A 26,010-nucleotide genomic window follows, 5' to 3' on the forward strand; every position below is an offset into this window, starting at 1 on the left:
AGGTTTCATAGTGTCAGACGCTTGATAAGACTCTATCAGTATGGTCATTATTGAATTTTTTATTGGGACAAATACAGAGTAATGCAATTACAGCATTTAATAAAGCGTGTACAGACGTGCTCAAATTTGTTGGTACCCTTACAGCTCATTGAAATAATGCTTCATTCCTCCTGAGAAGTGATGAAATTAAAAGCTATTTTATCATGTATACTTGCATGCCTTTGGTATGTCATAGAATAAAGCAAAGAAGCTGTGAAAAGAAATGAATTATTGCTTATTCTACAAAGATATTCTAAAATGGCCTGGACACATTTGTTGGTACCCCTTAGAAAAGATAATAAATAATTGGATTATAGTGATATTTCAAACTAATTAGTTTCTTTAATTAGTATCACACATGTCTCCAATCTTGTAATCAGTCATTCAGCCTATTTAAATGGAGTAAAGTAGTCACTGTGCTGTTTGGTATCATTGTGTGCACCACACTGAACATGGACCAGAGAAAGCAAAGGAGAGAGTTGTCTGAGGAGATCAGAAAGAAAATAATAGACAAGCATGGTAAAGGTAAAGGCTACAAGACCATCTCCAAGCAGCTTGATGTTCCTGTGACTACAGTTGCAAATATTATTAAGAAGTTTAAGGTCCATGGAACTGTAGCCAACCTCCCTGGGCGCGGCCGCAAGAGGAAAATCGACCCCAGATTGAACAGAAGGATAGTGCGAATGGTAGAAAAAGAACCAAGGATAACTGCCAAAGAGATACAAGCTGAACTCCAAGGTGAAGGTACGTCAGTTTCTGATCGCACCATCCGTCGCTTTTTGAGCGAAAGTGGGCTCCATGGAAGAAGACCCAGGAGGACTCCACTTCTGAAAGAAAAACATAAAAAAGCCAGACTGGAATTTGCTAAAATGCATATTGGCAAGCCACAATCCTTCTGGGAGAATGTCCTTTGGACAGATGAGTCAAAACTGGAGCTTTTTGGCAAGTCACATCAGCTCTATGTTCACAGACGAAAAAATGAAGCTTTCAAAGAAAAGAACACCATACCTACAGTGAAACATGGAGGAGGCTCGGTTATGTTTTGGGGCTGCTTTGCTGCGCCTGGCACAGGGTGCCTTGAATCTGTGCAGGGCACAATGAAATCTCAAGACTATCAAGACATTCGAAACGTACTGCCCAGAGTCAGAAAGCTCTGTCTCAGTCGCAGGTCATGGGTCCTCCAACAGGATAATGACCCAAAACACACAGCTAAAAGCACCCAAGAATGGATAAGAACAAAACGTTGGACTATTCTGAAGTGGCCTTCTATGAGTCCTGATCTGAATCCTATCGAACATCTATGGAAAGAGCTGAAACATGCAGTCTGGAGAAGGCACCCATCAAACCTGAGACAGCTGGAGCAGTTTGCTCAGGAAGAGTGGGCCAAACTACCTGTTAACAGGTGCAGAGGTGTCATTGAGAGCTACAGAAAACGTTTGATTGCAGTGATTGCATCTAAAGGTTGTGCAACAAAATATTAGGTTAGCGGTCCCATCATTTTTGTCCATGCCATTTTCATTTGTTTTATTATTTACAATATTATGTTGAATAAACAATCAAAAGAAAAGTCTGATTTCTATTAAATGTGGAATAAACAATGGTGGATGCCAATTACTTTTGTCAGTTTCAAGTTATTTCAGAGAAAATTGTGCATTCTTTGTTTTTTGTGGAGGGGTACCAACAAATTTGAGCACATCTGTATTTTATATTGCACCAACAGAACAAGGACAAGGATGAGGAATGTATTCTGTGTGTGTGTGTGTGTGTGTGTGTGTGTGTGTGTAGAGACATTCAGCTCATCCTTGTACAAAATAGCACCTGGTATCGATAGAACACACATGAGTTAAACGATGTTTATCTAAAGAAGTATTACTTTTGTCCCAGTTATCCTTTCAGGTGTCAGATTCGATCACTCAGACCACATTCGTAGGTGGTCTAAGCTATATTCTTTCAGCAGTGTGTATGTAAATATGTCCTGGGCCACACCGAAGGACTGCCTGTACTCAACAGATGTCCTCTGCGTAAGTGGATGTACGTAGCACTAGCAATTAACCACTACAATCAAGCTAACTTTAGTGGATAGCTCTGCAACACAATACGTAGTCGTCTTTGACATAATGTCACAGCTGTTACTTCTTCACATTCTGTTGATAATGTTAGTTCATTTAAAAAACATTTTAAACTAAATCTTACACATTGCACCTTTAATGCCAATGCCAGGTGTAAACAGGGCCACAGGGGCTGTCTTTGACTCGTGCGTGTTCCGGGGGCTCAATGGCCAATCAAAACCATGACTCAGTTCATCAGAATTTGATCAATTCGGTCCGATAACATTTGGAAAGTCTAGAAGAGCCTCACAATTAAATTATTTTACCCCTTCCAAGAAAGCATAGGGCTAAACTGGAGGTTAGGCAGCTCGTCCTGCGGAAGTCTATGATGCGCGTACTCTTTGACCGGCCACCCAAAAAGGCTTGACCGGACTAAACAAAACAAAACAAATAAAAACAACAGAAGATTTTCTTTAATTATATTCTGCCCTGTTGAAAGATGATAAACATTTGCTTATCTTATTTGGCACATTTCAAAATACGTAAAATACCGTAGTACCTAATTAAAATACATTAGTTCATGTTGTATTTTTATTTTAGGACATCTTTTCAGTAAGTAAGAATGACTTGAATGTTACTGTTGCTGTTTTATTTTCTATAAAATATTAAAAGAAGAAACAATAAGTGTTATTTATCTTAAAACATGACACAAAGTGTGATAAATGTAAATGAATGTTGTATAAAGGCTACTGTCTATATGTAATCAACCCTCACTGACCCGACTATGTATTAATACAAGTACACACACAGCCCACTGCTGAGCTCTGAAGCATTTGATGGAAATCTTCTTTCATCTTCAAGGGTGCTGAAGTCTGAGAATCAGCGTCAGTCTGAGTCTAAACATCACAACAGCCAAAAAGTGATGCTGGTGACTTTGAATGCGCTGTGATTGTTGATATCAGATAAGGTGTTTAAACAGAGAGTGGTGCAACAATCTTATCAGGGAGTGTGATTAGAAGAGAGAACTGTCAGACTGGTGAAGCATGGCAGAGCTGAAGTGAGCCAACAAAGTAAAAAGGCCAGTGGGAAAAGAGACATTATCTTAACACGGAAAACAAACATCTGTCCGATAACGAGAAATAACACCACTGGTCCTGTTTATGTCTGCTGGTCTCTCATATTCTGTTTACTGTCCGGCCTTGACCTGCCACTCAGTGGGAGTTTTGTTTATGTCATCCCTTCATGTTTGTTTGTTTTTATTCAGCTCTGCGAAAGAGTCTCAATTTCCCTTCAGGCTTTACAAAAAATGAAATCTTCTACATCACCAAATTTTTAGCAACAACAGATTCAGTCTTTGGTTTTAAGTAGCAAAAGTGGCCTTTTTACCTGAAAGAAATGTTAAAGAGCATTTCCTGCCGCTACAGTGGAGCTTCGGCTAACGGGTTACGTTAGTACGGTTAGATAAGATTCCCTCCAGACATGTTAGAAGACATAAAGACTGTCTGATATGGTTTCATCTGAACCTTCTTCCTCATTGGAAAACCCAGAATCTATGAAATAGCCTATTGTTCATTTCGAAAGGTTGAACACACGATGTCTCCTACCTCACTCAAAAGTCCATTGGCAGTGTATATGCACTGGAAGTTTTACGTTTCCACATCAAACTAGATGTCACAAAAACTGTACGTACTCGTCTTAAACTCCTGTTCAAGGTCAAAGAGGAAATCCCCCCCTTCAGAAAATACATTTAAAAACAGCTGTTCGGTGTTTCATCATTTTTGACTGGAGGTGGACTCTAGTCTTTTACACTATAAAATGTGATAAGGTTATGACATCTTCATGTCCAATCAATAGTCAAACCCCCTAAAATGTTAAATTTACAATCATATGTAACAGTGAAAAGCACATTTGTGACATTTGAGCTGGAGGCTGGAGCAAGGTAATCTTTGGCTTAAATCATTTATTTTAACTCTTAATGATCAAAATTGTTACCGATTGATTGTCTGATTAACCGACCCCCAGAATGTTTCAGCCTGATATGTTTTGACACATTAAGTGAGGATGCACTCTTGAATATGCATTGTCTTCCCCCACTGTCCCCCACATTTGTGCTTTGTTCTACCAGCTGCCTCCCATGTTCACCCCATTGCACAACCTGAAATATCATGTAATTCATCTACTCTGCTTCTAGTTATGTGGTTTATGGTCACATTTACTGGAAGACGTGTTTCATGGGGGAAAGCAAAACCGAGATCTAACACCTTTTTGGGGATGTTTTTGGATCCCCCGCACTTCTGGGGGTGATTTACGGACAGTTAAAAAAAAGGTGGATGAGAACCAGATGACATGTTCAAACTCAAGGATCATTAGCTTCCTGGGAGAGACTCCAACCCCCATCTGTCTCCAGGATTGTGAAACATGAGCAATGAAAAACACAGGACTGAATAATCACCCCCAAATCACCTCACAGCCACCCCCTCCTCTCCCACACGCACACACAGACAGACACACACACACACACACATACATTCAAAGAAGACACACATGCCAGATCAAACAATAAACAAACAAAATGTAAACATGTGTTTTTGATCTAAGTCATCTCATCTACGTTACTCCTCCATAACCATTTTATTCATTTGACTTCCTTTGAAACTACACAGCAATAGGTGTGTTCACTTTATGATTTAACCTACACTGTGCAGCTCAGTGTTTATCATGTTTCCGATAAACACAGTTATCAGATTTCCTAGTATTCTTCTGTGCTCCCACTGTGGCCAGAAGTACTTAGTTTGTGCAGTGAATGAAAGATTGAAGTTCAGCTACTTCTTGTGCATACAAGCCTAACGTGAAGCTGACACCCGGAGCTGCTCTGTGCTGCCGACCAGTGCCACTAGATGGAGCGTGTATGCTTTTAAAAGAGACCTGCTGCTTGTTGTATGTTGGATTGAAGAAGTCAACAGTTTGTCGTTGCAGGCACATCTGCAAGCTACTAAGCATAAAAATAAAAGTAAAAGTAGCAATGCTGTAGTGTAGAAACATCCTGTTACAAGTTAAATAGATGAATACAAAGATTTGCTTAAAGAAAAGTACAGATGTACTTTAACCATCAAAATATGCTTAAAGCACCAAAAGTAGAAGTACTTATTTTGCAGAATACATGCAGAAATCATTCATGTGTGAGCATCACTTTAATGTTGCAGCTGGTAAAAGTGGGGGTAGTTTGTGAATTTCACACCAAGGATCAATAAAATCGTATGCTAACCTATAATACATCATAATTTCTTTGTTGACAATATTTTGTATATTGTACATTGTAAATGTCGAAATTTAAATGTAGTGGAATAAAAAGTACAATATTTTCCTCAGAACCTTACATGCTTACTTTGTTATGTAACACTTACTACTTAACACGAGTACTTGAACTTGTTTGTTGAACTACCATGCAGTGGTGGGAAACGACTAAGTCTACTTACTCAAATAAATTTTTGATTTCTGATGAAGGATTTGCATACAAAATATATGATAACCTTATAAAATACAATGCATTGTTGAAAGGTAAAACAGTTTTTTTTTAGTGTGTGGCCCACTTACAAAAATGAAAGAAGCAGTATGGGTGGGGCCCTTGTTATGTTTCAGATCTCTGTGTCTTGTTAACAGTTCCACCAAAGAGAGATTTCCCCTTTAAACTTCTCAGATGATTTCATTTAAAAAACTGTTCAAGGCCCAAAGACTTCAAGACTTTTCTTCTTTCCTCTCCCATTAACTCTGTCACGACTGCTCAGATTTATCTTGGGGACCTTTGGAGGGGCTGATCACCCGGTTGGGAACCACAAGACTAAACCAGCTAACTGTATTTAAGTAGCCTAATTTAAACAACTCCACCTCGACCAGCTACAGGAAAATACAGAATAAAACATCAGTCTTAACAATCCAGCAAAGTGTGTATGATAACCTTTGTTACTTTATTTACATTTAATAATACTTCTGTACTTTACTCAAGTAGACTTTTACGTGTAAGTACTTTAACATTGTGGTGTTGGTACTTCTACTTAAGTAAAGGATCTGAGCACTGCTACCAAGCATGGCAAGCCAGCACAGACTGCATTAGTGTCTCGAGATGCTACTAACTGAGCTCCTGCCATTAAAGGGAAGATGCTGTGAGAGAGTTTGTACCAGGGTTAAATCACAGGAAGTAAGAAACAGAAGGGCGAGTAAATGACATTTCCTCTGCCTCCTACATCTCTGTAGCACAGTGTGTGGCCTGTTTCTGCACACATCCTATGCCTAAGAATAACCAGGTCAAAGAAAAATGACTTGGCTGGACTGCTGGTTTGGTCAACAAGGAGTTCAATCTTTAAAAAAAAACTCTGTGCAAACACTTTAGAGATGATGAAGCTTGGCAGACATGTTAATTGCATTTTCCTGTGTCTGCTTTCTTGTGGTTTAACAGAACATTTATGCAAATCACTTCAGTTGAAGAATGACACGGTCTTTCTTCAAGAAATCTATCTATCTATCTATCTATCTATCTATCTATCTATCTATCTATCTATCTATCTATCTATCTATCTATCTATCTATCTATCTATCTATCTATCACCACAATGTCCATTTTGTCCATTTGCTTTTCTGGAGCTTTTGATCACGTCACATGATCTTCACCAGCAGACAGAGTTTGTGAAGGCACACAAATTTGTGAGTAGTTCCTAAGGAACGAGGGAGGTACAAATCAGGAATAACCTGATAATGAAAATAAATGGTTACAGAACAAACTGAGAGAAACTAAATTAATGAATCATTAGGTATTGATTAGTTCATAAAATATCTGTGAATCGAAATACTGATCATTTATTTACAAGTTACTCTTTTTGTGCAAGTGATACATTGTACTGAGTAGCTGTTAATTAATCCGTTTTTCCTCATGAAATCTGTTCACCTGTTTGTGCCTCCCTCAAGTAAAGTGGGAGTTAAGAAGGATTATCAGGTTGTTTCTGTTTCGTTCTTCACTTGTTATTTAGTAACTACCATAGATATCCACATTTCCATTGTTTCTGAGCATTTAATGACTTCTTGTCCATATTGAAGCTCACGCTACTAAATGGACTTTGTGACGAGATTGATTATTCCGCTGATGTTTCCAAGTTGAGAAACTTTGAACTTCTGTTTTAAATAGGTGTTGAATCATCTTTATGGTCATTTTGGAGGCTGCTTTATTGTATTGAGTACTGAGAAGTGTTTCTAATATATTGTCCAATCCATATATATCAGAGGGTAGATTAAATATCACAAACGCCTGTTAACAGCACCACAAACTTCAGCCTTCACAATGACCAAAGCATAATATTCCATTTTAAACTGTTGTGAAAATGGTTTCCAAACCTACCTTAAAGCTGGACTTACTGTTACTAAATTAAAGTGGTGAGAATGTTTTGTTACTCCCCACTACTGTACATGAAACATTATTTATGTCTTATAGAACTGCACAGCTAAATGTCTGCAGGGTGTTTCCGCATCGACTACAAACCAGAACAGGATCCTCTGTTATCTGACACCCTCTTCGTCTCTTTCAGACAGACGAAGACTGGTCAAAGATGGATGGCCTCAGGCTCTCCCCCTGTGAACATGAAAATGCCTCTCTAGCAGAGCAGTCACAAGTCAGCAGGATGTTGATATTATTCTATCCCTGACAGGTCCATACAGGGCACCGTTCTCATCCACATACAATATTAAATGCTGACATGGAAACCAACTGCTGAAAAGCCCCAGAGTCATCACAGTTTCCCGTTTATGTCCCTGAGGTATGAGAGCAGTTAATAACTTTAAGGGCGTTATAGACTGGCCAAACTATGTGTCATGGAGGTAGAGGTACAGAGAACAAAAGCACCTTTATTAATATATAATGTAAGTCTCAACTTTCTTTGTTTATCTGGTAACCCCTTGATGCCTGAATGTATTTGCAAAAAAATTTCTGTTTTCATTTGCTTTCAGGTTGATGTTAAATTAAGTTGTTAATTTGTCTACAGAACATAGACAATATGTAAATTCAGGTATGATGTAGGTATGATGAAAATTAGCGACAACAGGCATAAACGAGAAACCAGTGCTTGCGAAAAGTTCCCAGGTATGTATCGAATATGCACAAACAGGCATTTGAGGAATACAAATGATATCTCAGCTGCAGTGGTCGCGCAGTGGCATGGTGGTACAGTGGTTAGTACTATCACCTCACAGCAAAAAGGTCGTGGTTCAAACCCTGGTTGCCCCGGCCTTTCGGTGTGGAGTTTGCCTGTTCAAACTTGTAACATAGCCAGTCTTTCATTCAAAACTTTCCATTGTGCATTCATTTGGATTGTAAACATATCTCACCACACAAGCTGGTAAGATTCAAAATGTAGGTTTCTTGTGAAAAGTCATGAGGACATCAACAATCACCAAAACACAAAATAAGGATATCTTTTCAGTTTAGCAGTTATAACAATCAGTGAATCCAATAACAAACAATGCAAGATACATGTTTCAAATCACCTTAGAAGTGCTGAAAATAGTATGCTACAGTACTGTAAAAGACAGATTGCACAGTTTTCACATTACACTTTCGTTACCCAACATTTACAGAATATGTCATTTCCACAATATCTATCCTATATGTAAGTCAAGTTATGATCAAGTTGTGATCATTGATGACATCCTCTACAATCATTTGTCAAATTTGTTTTTATTTCTCCAGATATATCACAAAATAGGTATACTCTCTAAAATCAAATGTACAGTTACAGTAAATTAAACAAATTGTTGTAAAGCCAGCTTCATCACCAAAATGTACTTGTGATGGTTCACATCAGCATCAAGAACCATCACCCTCTAAAAAATATATTCTGATTAGTTCTTTTTACAGTGTAGTTTTAATATACATAAGTAGGCGATGCATGAAATACAGTATATAGTGATGTACCTGAACATATTCAGCCCTCAGTTGTTTCACCCGGTCATAGTTTCTCTCAAAAGCCAGGTATATTTGTTTCCTTGATACCTGCTGCCTCTTCAAAAGGGCTACTTCCTCTTCCTTGCTGTCTATCCTGCTTCATACTGAAAGAAATTGCCAGTGTTTACACACCGCCTTTTATTGGGTGACCAATTGTGATTACCAGATGAAATCAATCAGCAATAATGAGTATTCATGTGTTGACATACATTTTATATAGATAGACAAATAGACAAACCAATTTCAAATCTACAGGTTTACTAAACAATTCAGTGATTAAGTGTTGGTCAAATGTATACATGCAAATCAGAAGAGAAGCCTATCAAAAGTATTGTGAGCATTGCATTGTGAAAGACAATTACTTCATATGAAAGGTATTTCTTTGATGACACAGTGATTAGGTGTGGTGAAAAAGTCTGTAATTTTGTGTGTTGTCCTTAGTCAATTAAACATGTGATTACATTACAGAGCCTTTTTGATGATCTGCTTTGAGGTTTGTACTAAGAGTTGTGAAATTTTATCACATCCTTGAAATAATAGTACCAAAGCGATCAAAAAACAAACAACCTATATATCAACTATGTATCAAATGACTATGTGTAATGCTCGTAGAGATGGACCCGGTTATCAACCGTCTCTCCAGTTTCCCTCCGCTCTATGCAGCTTTGTAGTTCTTTCAGATCACTGTTTTGGTTTTGTGCCCCTCAACTTTTGGTTGGGAAAAAGCATTAAAAACCCACTGTGCACTACCTGCTCAGCAGCAAACAGCAGACAGACAAAGCTAGCGACAAGCTGATGAACATAGTGGAGCATTTAGCAGCTAAACAGACAGATATTTCTCTCAAGAGTTGGCACAAACGTGATTCTACACAAATGCTAATTTTGCTCAGTGTCTGCTGGATGTGTAAATAAGCAGCTGTTTGCCATAAAGGTGATAATATGTCAGTGTTGGGTAAACAGCTTGTTGCGCTGGCCATAAAAATCATTTAATATAGGTATAACTGCAAGTCAAGTCATGTTCTGCATGATGGGGATTTCTCATTATTAAACACCTCTCTCTCTCTGCTGTCTACCACTATTTCACTTCTATGTCACAGTAATATACTAATAGTGTCAAATTCTGAGCAAAATGATTCATTTTTTCAGACTTTCCAAGTACAAAAGGTCCACTGAAGGCAAATGTTATTCAAATCATGTTTATTTTCGAAGCAACGGCAGGCGAACATCACTTTTACTTTAAAAGCGAGACACTATTTTAATGGGCCAAAATTAAGTACATTTAAAACAGATTTTTATTATGACAGTGATTTATATAAAGGTTTATGATTTCAATAAAAGTTGAGACAAAACATTTATTTTAGGATGTGGTCGACTTATTTTAGGAGGTGTTTTTTATGTAAACAACAACCCATAAAAACAAAGCTTGTGCATTCAGGGACAGAGTCCGCCTTTAAGTGCAAATGAGTAAACATTTCATTTCTACGATCAAAGGTAGCAATTTACTCTGCATGTCCACAACACACTTATGCACACAGGCGCACACTCTAATTATGCTCTCATACAGACACAGACACAGACACACACACACACACACACACACACACACACACCAAGCATCCTGTTCATTAATATCCCTGTAGACACAAATAAACAGATTTTCCTGAATAACAGCATGGAAAGAGAACAGACCACATTAACATCTGTAGAAAGGATAAAGTGTGGGCTCTTTGACAGTTGTGATCACATGCAGCATTTTTTTTTTTTTTCATATTTTATTATATTTAAGGTGTGAGAGAGCAGAAAACTTTTGGGACATAAAGCACAGAAATACAGCAAACATGCCCCTCAACTCAACTTCTCGTGTGTACAGTAAATGAAAGTTAAATCAATCCAAAATCAAATCTTAGTGCCTATAAAAACACAGAGCTGCCTGCCTCACATTGCTGAGTTTCAGTAGTCAGAGCATCAAGAGGGACACATAACACAGTTACTTATTTTAAAGTTATTTTCAGAAACAAGTGGGTCACTGTAAGCATCTGCCACAATGACACCTGCTAACACTGGAGGCTAAACTTAGGGTGAAGTGATACTGAGGGATCTCAGGGGCAGCAAGTCTAAAAGAAATCTCTGGCCGATCACCTCCCACAGAACTGCAGCGGCAAATTTTTTGACATATTTTCTTCTCCAAAGCCCCAGGCTCGAAGCTCCAGCCTGTCCTCCTCCTCCTCTCTATCATCTTCCTCTCCATCTGCCTCTTCACAGAGACTGGGCTCCTCCACAGAGGTCTCCATGTTTGGGTTGTAGCCACTGAATGCCTGTGCCTCTCTGTACTCATAAATTGTGGGCAGGCTACTGCGTAAACCAAAGCGGCGCCGTAGGGCCACAAGCAGCGGCTGCGGCACGGTGAAGATATCCATATTGTTGCCCAGGTCGATCCAGGCTAGGCTGGGGAACTTCTTAGGGTCCTTCACTGCATCTGTAAGATCTTTTAGGATGGCCATTGTCAGACGGTTGCCATTAATGGCTAGTATGGTCAGTTTCGGCAGGCAGCCGAGGTAGGGCAGCAGAAGCCGTAAACTCTCGTCCTGCAGCTCAGTGAAGCTCAGGTCCACAGCCGACACTGCGTCACTGCTGTTCTGGAGGTAGAATGCCACACGGTGGACGTCTCGGCCAGACAGCGGGATACCTGACAGGTTGACCACATCACCGGAGAGTTTCTTTTTCAGGGTGGTCTTCAGACTGTTTGAAAGAGAAGACAAAGCATGTATAAGCTCTATCAACTTTGATCACAAAATGGCCATTTGTTGCAAACAGTATTAAAGGTGTTCTAATTCTTCAGCACTGGCAGATAGTTTTCCAAATGTTAATGATACTGAGGTTATTGATTTAAAAGGCACTGTAATGGGGTGCCACATTGTCCCACAAGTGTAGGGGAACTGCTACATACACAAAAAAGAAACAGTATCTGCAAGAAGAGTATACAGAGTGCAGCAATCAATAATGTAAAGAAGAGAATTTGCATTTAAATGTGTCTCGGTCTGGGTCCCACAAGCAACAAATTCTGTCTCCCGGGCTGAATGTCATCCACTGAAAAGCACCAGCTGTTTAGTTTCGGGTGTCACTTCTTTCCCGTAAAGCCATCTCTAAGCCAGCTCCCTAAGTCTGTAAGTACAAAACAACCATCAAAGGCAATAAATAAATAAATGAATGATCGGAAAACACAGTAAACATGGCAAAAAAGAAAATGTTGCCCTTCTGTCTGGGCCAATTAGTAACAGATATGTCACCTTGTTTTGAGCTGGGGTTGTAGTTTCAACCCCGGGTGTCATTTTGAAAACTGGGATTCAGGAGAGAGATGTGTCTTTTTCTTTGGATTTTTAAAAATCAGGTCACATGTGTCTGAAGTACTGTGAGTGACACATGAATAAACCACTTGAGCTGATGAGCTCACTTGAAAAACATGAGAATTGACTAGTGCCATCACCTTCTCTAACCTTGCAGTTGGTCAGTATCAATTAAGATCTTTCAAAAAGTAGTAACGAGATGCATCTTTCTCTTAGGTTTCGTGAAAATCTGGTCAGTGAATGCAGAGACCGTGAAGAATTCATTTTTTTCCTTTTTTATTCCAAGCATTATTCTTCCTTGTCAAAATCTGGAGCCTACATTACTCACAATGCAACTTGGCTGTTCTGATTTCAGTGTATTATAGTGCGTTCCATTTGATATGAGAAGTCGTAATTTCTGGAACGCCCCGTTAAGTCGGATTTCTGACTGCTCCGTGTTTCAACAGTTAGTGAAAGCTGTAGTCTCATAGTTGTACACAAAGTACAAAGTCCAACTGCCACTGTCTGTGGACATGTTGCTACTGTTTTTAGTATGCGTGAATACCAAGTAATGCATTTTTATCACATTAATACGTTGGTAACAACTGACATAGCTAGTTGTAAACAATGGCTGGCCGATCAAGGTTTTCCAACTTGTTACTGGAACATGGTCAGCTCGGGCGTGACATCATTCCCAGCTCCAACTTCTGACTTCTGAGGTAAATGGAACGCACCACTATGCTACTAGCGGCTAATGTAGCCTAACTAGGCTCAAGCTTGTTAGTCATACAACTTTTTTTCACAGTAGTACTTGCTGAGACCTGCGAACAGATTTTGATGTACAAAATCGGTGATGGTGACCCTAAAATGTAAAGCTACCACCAGCAGCAGGCTAACTTAGCTTAGCATAAATACTGGATGCTAGGACAGACAGCTAACCTGGCTCTGTCTGCCCACCAGCACCCCCAAAGCTCACTAATCAACAAATTGAATCTAGGGACCAAAATCCTCCTGGATTCTCTGCTCGTTTTTCACTTTGTTTTTTAAATGGATTAAATAACATATAACATGTTAATGAGTGAACTTTAGAGGTGCTGATATAGACAGATTTAGTTATGGACAGTGCCAGACTAGCAGCCGGCTGCTGGTAGTGGTGCTTTATACTTGTTGTATTAGAGTAGTATCTACCTTCTCATGTAACGCTCAGCAAGGAAGCATAATAAGGGTATTTTCCTGAAATGTCTAACTTTTCCTTCAAGTTTTGTTAGAATTTGACAAATGACTTCTGAGATACAGTGTGGAACAGACAGGAGGATAAAAGGGTAGAGGATGGATGGATAAACACACCATAAAGGGGTGAGAAACAAGAGTGATAAAGGCAATTGATAATCTATTTCAGTCCAAATGCCTTCAGACAACAGGTGTGAGGTGAAAACATCTTCAAATCATCATCTCACATCATCAAAATAAAATACTACTATAAGTATCACACCTGTCAGGTTGGATCTTTGTCACTGCCTTGGATCTCACTGGGCAATCAACATGTTCTCGCTATACCTGAATGTGTTTAAATATACATGTGAGAGCTATAAGGGGATGCTGCATGCATGTCATTGTAGCATGGGAGAGTTAGAAGGAGTCTGCTGCAGTGCATTAGACTCATTTTGTTTTTACTGGCATTTAGACTAGGAAGAAGTCAGAGGGGAGACATCTGCCAAACAAATGATAATGAGGTGGAGGCGTGGGAGACTTTGTTTAAAAAATTTGACAAGCAGGAGAAAAATGTTCTGTTTAACTGGCCTTGGGTTTATCCTCTCTTTGTCTTAGTCCTGTTTGCCTTTGCTTGCCCCTCTGCCTCCTCAGGCACAGCAAGGATTATCCCTGCATCTCTCTGCTCTCTGGTCCGTCTGGGAGTCTTATAAATCGGCAGGCTGTACTTTATACATCTGTCACCCTTTCTGCACAGTTAAGGGAAAGAAAAAGATCTGTAGCACACCGGGGCTGTGATTCGCAAGATTATTGATTTCAGGAGAAGGCTATAATTCATCTGTCCTTCCTCCATTTCCTCACTCTTGCTCAGTGCCTCTCACTTTTTCTTTTTCTCGTATAATCTCACAGTTCTGAATTTGATCTGCTGAAGCACCTGTTTCCACCAGCTTACTGTATTTGTAAGTTTATTAAAAGCACTAAAGTTATTAGCACTAAAGTACAGCTGCGGCTGATGGGAATGTCATTAGTTTTGCGGGTATTTAGTAACAAAAAGTATTGGACAAATTAAAATGTTGATATGATGATGACGCTTAAACTTAAGGGATCACCAAAGTTAAACATTTCATCATCACCAACAGTAACCAGCAGTATGTTTGACCTTTGTTGCTTGACAAATTCCTTAAACGATTAATTGATTATTAAATCGATGGTTATTCATTTTCTGTGGACTTGACTAACCTATTCATTGACTAATCGTTTTAGCACTCAAACATTACTTACTTTGACTGTAGCTTAAAAAAATGCCAGGGAAGTCTGACTGCATCTGCAGCTTCTTGGCACACTCGACTCTCCTCTGACTTCAGGTTTACTGTACCACTGTGCAGCTTCTGCACTTTACAGTAATGAAACTGATTATGCACATCGACTTTTGTTCTCTTGGATTTATTTATAGGAGGATTTTCCTACTTCTGCTGGAGCCCTCTCCTACCAGCTGTGTGCCTATATTTGTGTTGCAAGACCTATTCCATGAGACATAGTCAGACAGGCTAGGTTCTGTAGTTGAGTGGGTTGTGCAGGGAAAAGGTGGACTCTAATGTGCTTTTAATGAGACAGAGTAAAGACAACTTCGTACTCCCTTCCAAATCTGCTGCCTCCTGGCTCCGTGGGCACAGTTCCACCCACAGGCTGCTCGGCTGGCCGCAGGCCCAGGGGCACAGCTAGCATTTCTAAAGCCACTGTGTACACTATAGTCCATCACCATGAAATGAAACAACAAAATGTCTCATCTCGATCCCTGTGATGTGGCTGCCATGCTCTTAGGCACGGGTGCATATCGTCTTGGACCAGCTCAGATACAAACAACTTCAAAAGATATACAACCCGCATGAACATGATGCAAAACATTAGCGTCCCCTGCATCAGGACTCATTTAAAAGCAAACATCTGAGGGAAATCCATTTATTGACATCCTCAGGAGCAACTGATACAGCAGTGCAGGAATCTAATAACAGCTGGCTCTCATGTGTCAAATTATTGGCTGCTTAAATGTGGGTTCAGGCTGTCTGTCTAATTGCTTTTCATAGCATGTCTCTCCTCAGGGATTTTGTTAACTTTGACGCACTGAACAAGGGTCCTTGCACTTCTATAGTTATGTAAACCCCGGAGGTAGGAAATAAAACATCTGGGATTTGCGACGTTGAAATGGAGTGCAGGCAAAGAGACCGAGCTTACAGAAAATTTCAGAACAAAACAGGAGAATGCATCTTTTCACAAATTGTTTTACGAACTGTGATTTGAGAGATATGGTACTGAAGAATCAGTGATTCAATACTTAAACTGCAGTGGAAAGAGTTCATACTGGATAACAAATCTACAGTGGCTTGATCTATCTCATATAGGCTGCCAGTGTTGATACAGAGATTTACTCCTCAGATGCCCAGCAATTACTGTAACTCTTTCTTTCCACAGCAAGAGCGACAATTTGTTTGTAAATATACAATTTACACCTCTAATGTCTGATAATATGTGAACTGTTGTTGTTTGAAAACAATATTACCATACTGATAATATTGTATAGACTTCCTCTTCTTCAGAGATCTCAGAAAAGGTTGTCTACAGACAATTAACTGTCTTTACATGTTTTCTGGCTTTTGAGCAAAACATAGCACTGAGCCGACTTAGGGTGACCAGTGAGCTCCTCTGTGCTTCTGATGTTGGGGAGTCTACAATATATCTATATATATATATATCATAATTTCTTAATTTGTCATCCAAGAGACATTGTAGGACTTGCAGACACTGCTCTCGAGTGGTTCATCTCCGACTTCTCAAACAGCCAGTTTACAGTAACTCTTGGTAATTTGAGCTCATCTACTGCCCCTCTGAACTGGGGAGTACCTCAAGGCTCTGTCCTAGATCCATTTCTATTTTGTATCTTTCTGCTTCCACCTGGAGGAACAATATGTAATCATAACACTTCTTTTCATTGCTATGCTGATGACATGTAACTCTATCAGTAAACCCAGGAACTACCAGCAGTCCTTAAAGAACTCTCTGACTGAAATCCTAAAATTCTTATCTTACTTTTAATTATCATGTTTAGTAGTCCATTAAGCACGTTTTTTTATTTTTTATTATTCCCTGACATGCTTTCATCTTTTGTAATTCTCTCTTTACCTGCCTGGGCAGCAAAGCCCACTCACACCTTCAGCTTATACAGAATGCTGTAGCCCGACTATTAAGGGGAAAAAGAAATAGAGATCACATAATAACCCCCTGTTCAGCCTTTTGGTTTTAAGGTTTCACTACTTACTTTTTAAACATGGTGTAGCTCCAACATATATTTGTGAGCTGTTGTGCCCATATGTTCCAACCTCAGATCCTGCAACAAAACGCATTCTCCCAATCTAAAAACAGTGCAAAAAACAAGATCACACTAAACAACTAATAAGACAAGATACCATACAACACAGCACAGTAACTAACACTAGATGAGACACTGCTGCCTTAGTGATTTCCTTATCTCCTACAATGTTGTATAAGCTCGCAACCCTGCATTAATTGGTCTCTTTGTGTACTTTTAACTTTATAAAAGTAATAAAAGTTATTATTATTATTAATGATAATATTATTGTATTGTTCTAGCTTTATCCTTTTCTGTTATACATCCCCAGATAAGATGAAAGCTTCTCCACTAAAGGTCATGGCAGGTCAATTGATTTCTGTATTCACTCATTTTCCAGTTTCACAGTCTAGTTGTCTATTCTGATGTTACAAAAGTTAAGTGCTCATCACCAGAGTTAAGTCTGCAGCTTCCCTAATTTACCATCTGCTAATAAATTTCCGCTCAAATGCAACCAAACACTCCTACTACACTTAACCTAAAATAGATGGAGGGATGGAGAGGTGAACATTTTAAAAAGATTAAAATATAGTGACATTTTCACAGGAGGAATCATACAACCCTTCAATATTCTTCCACCAGGGTGAGAGTTAAAAGCAAATTGCGGGAGAAACTTGTAAAGTGTCCACCCACACAGAATACACGTTCCACTTCATTTACTCTCATGAATCAGTAATAAATCAAGAGGCAGGGGGCGTGTTAAAGGTTATGTTTTTTTCCTCGTGTCCATTTACTGAGGGACTTAATATAACAATCGGTGTTGAGTTTTATAATACTGTCCGGTTTAGTAAAATAAATACATTTAACTGTTTGTCTTATTTTTTTTGTAGTCCTTTTTCAGCACTGCTGCATGATCACAGAAACTTCACTAGAGCTACTGGGGCTGCAGTTAGATGATTTGGCATTTAGAAAGGGTTTGCAAGTTTTAACTTTTTAGATTAGTTATTAGTTAGTTATTTATAGATTAGTAATAGGCCAGCTAGCTTAACATACAAAGCAAATTTAAGGAATAGTTTGACAATTCAGGAAATGCTCTGAGTTGCTTTAATGCTGAGAGTTAAATGAAAAGATGGATGCCTATATGTGTTAAATATGAAGCTATAGTGCCAGCAGGCAGTTGGGTTAGATTGGCATAAGGACTGGAAACAGGGAAAATAGCAACCCTGGCTCTGTCCAATGGTAAAAAAACAAACAAAATCTGGAGTCTTGCTCTTACCATGAGGTTGCAGGACAATCAACAGAGACTCTTGGACACAGCCAGGCTAGCTGTTTCCTGCTGCTTCCAGTCTTTGTGCAAAGCGGCTGCTGGCTGTAGATTAATTTTTATCTGACAGATATGAGACAAAATGTGGCCGTATTCCTTTAATATTTTATAAATGAGTAAGGCAGCAACCTAAAAAGACGAAGCAGGTTAAAGTTCCCAAGGTTAATGCTAGAGGAGGATATACACCAACCTGCGAACCCAAATAACGCATTTATTCATTATTGATCTTTATAGCATTGCTAAATTACTTATTGCCCATTAATAAAATATTTACATCTTATAAACTCTTTTTAAATTAAGCCTTACTAGAACACTATTGGTACCAATGATTGTCTCAGAGGCAGCTTGATAGTAATGGGTATCTCTATATTTTGTACTAATATGTAAGTATTTTTCTTAGAGATTTATCCTATAGTAGCCTATATCAGCTGGGAGGACAAACTCTGTAATACAAATTCAACTTTATTTCCTGCTGAGCATGTAGAGAGACACTTGACTCATTTCAGGGGGATGAAAGAAAAGCACTTGAGAAACATTGGATGTGGATGCTGTTCTACAGACCCGTGGGATTGGTCAGATCAATGTCTGCTTCATCAACGCTTTGGTCTTGACCTGTTTATTCCTCAGATCGATTTAAGCTGTTTTGCTTCCAGGCATTGGTATAATAAATGCTCGGTAGTCTGGCTCAGCCGTGGGAGACCTGCGAGGGTCTAATCTATAATCTCATGCTTTTGTCTTTTACCTGAATGCACCTTTAGGCCTGTGACTGCGGGCTACAGTGCTGAACATTTCCTGAACCACTTTGTTTAACTTAACTTGAGTTTTTGCATCAAATGTGTGACTCTTGTGCATTGGGACAGTTTGGCCTGTTAATGACAACCCTTTAGAGCCACTCTGATCAAAACAGTTTTGCTAAATTTGTAAAAAAAACTATGCGATTGTCACACTGATACTACAGATCTGCAGAAAATGCACTGGGAAACATAAAAGCGCCAATGCACCATCTAATGTCCTCCACTTTCATGGGGATAATGGCACATTTTCTGGGAAGGAAAATATAGCCCTCATTTGGATTTGGATTAAATTTCAGTGAAACATTTAGTGGATGGGCTGATTAAGGCTTCCTCCATTGTATGTCATCAATGGAGCAGCTCTGCGGCTGTGCGGGGTTTTTTGACAACTCAGATCAGTGCCTTCGTTCTTGTAAACTCTGAATTTGAAATTTGGGGGAAAGTAGTACTGTTGATGTCAACACAGAGTGAGCTGAATGCAGTGATAGGAGCAGTGCACCCTTAAAAAGAAAAAGGACAAAAAGATAATAATGTGAATCTGTATTAAGAAGAGACAAATAATTAAAAACAAGTTGAGAATCCCCAAAGTGCTTCAACTTACAAACAGCTACGTCAAATCCTTGACGATGTAGCACTGTTATTCTTATCAGTCTTGTGTACAGGTATGAAGCTGGCATTTTCATTAGCGCAGAGAAGGACAGAAAATGGCTTAGGGGACTGTGGAGAGAAGTAAATCTTACTTGGCTATCAGCTACTTCATCATGCAACTCTCACGGGCAACATGTCAAACAGCAGAGCAGGGTTGACATTTTATCTTGATGAAAAACACAGCATACAAAAAAGTGAGAAGGAGAGCAAAGAAAGAGGTAATACATGATATACTGTACACTGCAAAAATAAAGAAGAAAAGAAACAAAATGTCCTTATTTATTTTGTAAATCTCTTTACACCAAAAATAACACAAACAGCCCAAAATGGATGGGACATGGATTACTTCTAATAATATGTGACTTCCGACCAAAGACAAAAGCACATTGGCACTTTTGTGCCAATGATTATAAAACCTTTTGATACAGAGTGTGCATTAATGTAACTGTGCAGCATGTTAAATGCAAAAAATGTACTCCACGGGTGAGCTATAAATTCACCCATGATTTGATTCGATGTGACAAACTGGATGCTTAGGAGAAGAGAATACTGCGACACATAGAAAACAGTTTGCATTACATAACTGTACATCATGGAGGAGTACGCCTGGGTCTGCCATTCTATGTCGAGGCACGGTTATGAAATCAGCATTAAAATGCAGGGCTCTGAACACAGACCGAGGGGCTTGATTGTGGGGAGTAATCTGTATCAGCCTTAAAGCAATGAGATCCACAGACCATCAGAAGAATGCCACTCTTTGTTTCTGCTACTCTAAAGCAGTTACAGTTGAAATCCAATCAATGACAGGTTAGGAAAGGTTCAATCACTGGATAAAAAAACAGGGATGACTTTTAATACTGTTATTTAAAGCATCATGTTTTTTTCCACTTCTATTAAATTAAAAACACCTCCAACCTTGTGTTTACCGATCTATACAATCATTCTAACTATTTCATTAAGGCCCCTGTGCCCTGAAGATTGGAGCGATGGATACTGACCGTCTCTTCCTCCTCCCTCTCATCCACCAGCATCTCAGTCTGTACCGCGGGAATCACTCACCAATTCATGGACGAGGATGGTGGCTGGATCTTTAAGTCTCTATTAAGTGGAAGTCAAATAAAAAGCAGATTGACCAAACAGAGTGCATCGTGCAGTCAAGTGGGATACTCAGTCACTAAATGGAAATATGACCAGGGAAAGAAAAGTCTGAAAAACCAGACATCTGTGATTGTGTAGTCAAAAAACAAATGTTCATAATTTTCACATATTTTTTTCCTGTCTTGTCAGATTTTTGCCCTCACTTTAGGAGTCGACCTTATAAGTTTGTCAGAGGTCAGGCCTGCTGAGTCAGCGGTGTTCAGCCTTCCAGTGCACATTTCAGGGGGGTGACTTGGCTCCAGAAATAGGTCATACACTTGGTAAAGGCAGATGACACAAGGCTCAGTGTACAGATGCCACATGTACCGTTAATGCATTAAGGAAGAATGATCAAGTTCATTTTTCCAGACACGGCACAGCATCTGTGTGACAGAGAGCAGGTGTAATCAGATTAAAGGTGACATCTTGTTATTATAGGGTCATCACCTCAAGTAGAACATCAAATAAGAACATGCTGAACTGCAGGAAATACCTTAAGCCAGTGATGCACAAAAATACCTAAGTTAAAAATGGATCCAGTATACTTTACTCCATGGGTAGAGAACCATGCAAGACAAGGGGATGTTTGATCCCGTAACCCAATATAAAAAAACACCCCACTAACACAGGTTAAAACAATCCATTGGTACTGGGTAATATTAGCCTAACTTTGTATCAGTGCAACTGACTCACTGTCAGCCCAGTGATTTTTACTGTGTTAAGAGTTCAAAACGGGTCAAAGTAATGTCACTGGTGGACCCAGGCTGTTTGAGTGGCAGGGGTGACAAGACAACAGAGGCATTTTCAACTATAGAGGCATCTTGAGGGCATATTGTCACGTGTGGAGGGCAACAAATTTTCCAGCATGTAGGACAGCCAGTATTGCACTATATTGCATTTCCTCCACTAGTAGGTCAACCCAGAGGGCTCGTATTTTTTTCAGGTTGCTGTGGCCTGGTTTTAAAAGAAACAATGTAGGCTATCTCAAAAGACTTCCTGGTTAAGTAAACATTGAACAAGACTTATGCTGTGTCTCAATTTGGATATTCCCGTTACACTTCCATGTGGTACACTATATGCACTATTTACTTATTGCATAGTGCGTGAATTTTAACGGGGTAGTGTTGTCTCAAATCAAACACAATACTCCATACTGATGGTTTCTATATGACAACAGCGTATAGTGGAACTTGATGGAATAAAAACACATGCATAACTTTCATTTGTAAAGTGCGGTGTTCAACAGCTCCCCTTCCGCTACATAGCTGAGATGTCGACTTCTGAGATTGAAAAGTGTCCCGCATTCCTACCACAACTTTCTGATTATGAGTACACCATCCAGGTACTGCACAGCATTGCTCTAAGCAAAATGCTAATGCTAACATGATCACAGTTCCAAAGCTAACTTTTAGCAGGTAATTGTATGTCTCTGAAAATAATATTATTAAAATGTAGGCTACGGTCTAGACCTACTCTACAGTGCCCTGTACCAAATTTCATGGTAATCCATTTAACAGCTGTTAAGACATTTTACCACAAATGTCAACTTCATGGTGATGCTAGAGGTAAAGTCAGAGGATCACCAAAGTCAGTAAGATACATTGTCTGGGAGCCATGAATGTCTGAACAAAATGTCATCACAATCCATTCATTAGTTAATATTTCAGTCACCAACCAACAGGCCAACCCTACCATCCACAGTCTCACCTACATAAAAAAAGCATATTCTTTCCTCTTGTTCAAACAGTATGTGGCCCACTTGAGAAAACAGCTTAGTCATTTTTGTCTGTCAAGAATTTTAATGATATTGTAATAGTTTGGGTCCAAGTTCTTGGCTGTACTATTTTTATAAACTCACAGCCACCCTGGTATACTCGTCATTTATTACTAACACATAAATCTTACCAAGCTTGGTTTTATGGCTACTATTTTATCATGCATGAACAAATCAGATGCCACTCGTAATCCAAATGTTGAACTTGAGTTGAGAGGTAAAAGGAAAAACAGGAGCTCACCAACAGGCATGCATTCACAGCAGGTGTACCGTCCAACTAATGCAAGACAGGCTGGGCACTGTCTGATAACTCTTCTCTCATATCTATCTGAATGGCACATTTCACTGTTACAATATCAAGAGATGAAGTTTTACCTCTATTTAATTGTATTGATTAATTGTTATTATTACTGTGAGTTATATGTCCTCAAGGACTTGAAACACTTTCATCTTCTCCCATTAAATTCTGACCTTTGTTCTTGTGAAATTGTGTTGTCTTGTCATCTTGCCAAAACAAAGCAATAGAAATAGATTTTCAGATAGATTTTTAAATTACATCAATGTAGACATGGGCTTGATTAACTGCATAGTAGAATACACTTAAATGTATCGGTCACCAACACGTACAATAGTGAGGGAGTGCAAAGGTGGGAGGTGTAGTGTCTTAACAACATTGCTGTGCCCTGGAAGGATCATTTAAGGGAGAAGGGCTCAAAATAACAGCGAGGAAGAGAGGAAGAGGGGATTTCTTTAAAGATTAGAGCAAATTAGCCTGAGCAGAGCAGGGAAACTAGAGAGAGAATCCCAGTGAACACTTCTATGGTGATTATCCGGTGAAAAGGCATCGAGGAATTTGGACTAGAAATATAGTCACTGAAGTTGAAAAAGTGCTCATAAGCATCCTGACTATTACACAGATGTCTAAAAATCTTTCACTGCTCCACCAAATATAGTTATAGCCAAGATGCCTAGACGGCTTTTCCCTGGCTAATACTTTCCAGGGTATGATTCAGAAGTGAGAGGATGACGTGAGGTGCCACTTGAGGAAATTTTATTTTTAAGCCTTTACACGAAGACAGGAAAAGGGTGTTTATCTTGTTGAAGTTTGAAGGACATTCCAGCACTGGTGAAAAAGGAGAAAGAGACAAATTTGTAAGCATCATGATGCAGGTCACAGTGAAGGCAATGGCCTCTAGGTGTTGAGTCGTGGCTACTTCAGCAGCCTTTTACCGCTTGTCAGCATCGTGGAATTGGAAAATCTGAGCACCCACAGGACACCACTGGAGGCAGCAGAAGATGATTTGATGTAGGACTGAGGACAAGACAGACTGCAAAGTTCTGGACAAGTTACAAGGACTGAAGAGAGTATTTTGAGAGTCATGAAAGGTGTTTTTTTTGTCGAGGTGGTGATGGAGCAGTGGCTAAAACACATGCCTTTGGAGTGAGAGACCTGAGTTCAAATCCACTGTGAGACACCAATGTGTCCCTGAGCAAGACACTTAACCCCTAGTTGCTCCAGAGGCTTGTGACCTCTGACATACTAAGCAATTGTAAGTCGCTTTGTATAAAAGCGTCAGCTAAATGAATAAATGTAATGTAAATGTTTCCATAGCTAAGACAGCTGCACCAGCCTCTATGGGTTGAAATGTATAACTGTGTGTTCAGAGAGAACCCAAAGTTAATTTTAAAGGTGGCGCAATTCTTTACAAGGTCAATGAAGAAGAATTAATTTGCACAAGTCTGTGCAAGTTAAACATGTTTCAGCTTGATTGAAAAATTCACATATTTCCAAAGAAAAAAGGAGAGAGACTGGATGGAAATATCATGTTGCTGCAACATAGACCTTGGGCAACATAGTCTGGTGTCACATCAGGATTCTTGAGACGTCAGTATGCTTCAAACAAACTCGTTCGTACGAAGTGTTATCTTATGGCAAAAAGGTTTATAGCTGTTTCAAATCCGCTCAAAAAATCTTACAATCAAAGGTAGCGGTGAGACACGATCGTAAATGGGGATGACAGCACATAATTTTTTGGGAGGATCTTATCTTATAGGCAGATAAAAACAAGTCTGCCAACCTAAACGAGGTCGTTTTAACAAACCTCCAAATACAACTCATGAGTGTTTCCTACAATAGCGCCCTTACCGGTGGCGTTTATCCATGCCTCTCGAAATGGAAATTTCAAACTCTGTTTCCCGACCGGACTTGCATTTTGGAAATCAGGTGACCTAAGTCACATGACATTAACACAAGTAGACCGCAGCGACGCAAAGAAGGTGAACATACATACAATCACTGACTTAGGTCTAGGCACACACCCTGTAAAGGTTAGGGTAGGGTTAGGGGCTCAGGGGGATCTCATCGCAATGTATTTGTGTTGTATGGCCACTAGAGGCCGCTGCCACAATGAATGTAAACATGAGTCGTAACATTGTGTGGCTAAAATGAACTATGTGGTTATTTTACTGTGGAGCAAGGCCTACTGTATGTATGACATTTTTCCACTAGTTCACATATTGACCATACTGTAGTCTTAAGATAAAGATCAATTTATTTACAGATTATTTTGTTGACTACTGCAAAGTTGTTCTTTGTTGGGGGGTTTGGTTGCAACCAATTGGGTGTCATGGCTTTCTTGCTAGCAGGCAGGCGGTGGGTGTTTCACATGCTGCGCGTTTAAAGAATACTGATGCCTTTAGCAGTCTAAGCAGGGGTCATTGTGGCTGTCACTGCTGATGGAAAGGAGAGGTAGAAGGAGGGAGCTGGGATGGAGCAGAGGTCTGATGAGAAATCAAGTTGGAGTGCAGCAGAATCAGGCAAAATTCAAGAAGAGTAAGACTGTGGTCAGAAGACCAGTCTTTGCACTTTTGAACTTCAAGAATGACAGACTGCAGAACACTCTTTGACTCAATCACTCCCATAATCCTTCTTTCATAACAGTTTAGTTTATCATTGTTTGTGAAATGAAGATAATAAAAACAAGACATGATTAAACTGTTTAAATTAAAGACATGGGGTCAAGTGTTTCATCATTGTTGAGAATACTGCTGTTGTGTAACTGTGCAAAATTAAATATGATCTGTTTACAAACACGTTCTTGAAGTTAAATATTACCAGATGTTATTACTGACTCTGAGATCAGCATAACAGTAACTGTAACAAAGGCCATCTCTGACTGTTATCTGTGTTATCTGTGTTTGTTTTTTCAATGCACTAACACTGATTGACAGATATGTATGCAGACTAAAGAAACAAGCTGGTAACGTACTGTTTGTTACTACAACTGTTTGTTACTACAACCCCGTGTTCAGTAACTATCAAGCCTTATATGAAGATAAATAAAATCAATGTAATCACTTTTGGACAGCCTTGGCAGTGTGAGTTGTGA

General features: G+C 39.3%; 1 protein-coding gene across 1 annotated transcript in view; it reads right to left on the reverse strand.

The window, feature by feature from the left end:
* Positions 1-10,254: 10,254 nt before the first annotated feature.
* Positions 10,255-26,010, reverse strand: part of lrrc75bb (leucine rich repeat containing 75Bb) — a 32,287-nt gene continuing 16,531 nt past the window's right edge. The window contains exon 4 of the mRNA XM_038734529.1: positions 10,255-11,811. Within this exon, the coding sequence (XP_038590457.1) occupies positions 11,208-11,811 (604 nt within the window). The 3' untranslated portion in view covers positions 10,255-11,207. The remainder of the gene's footprint in view (positions 11,812-26,010) is intronic.

The sequence above is a fragment of the Micropterus salmoides genome, unplaced genomic scaffold (assembly GCF_014851395.1).
Source record: "Micropterus salmoides isolate LMB-PRFRI ecotype aquatic unplaced genomic scaffold, ASM1485139v1 Ms_hic_scaffold_20, whole genome shotgun sequence".
NCBI classification, from domain to species: Eukaryota; Metazoa; Chordata; class Actinopteri; order Centrarchiformes; family Centrarchidae; genus Micropterus; species Micropterus salmoides.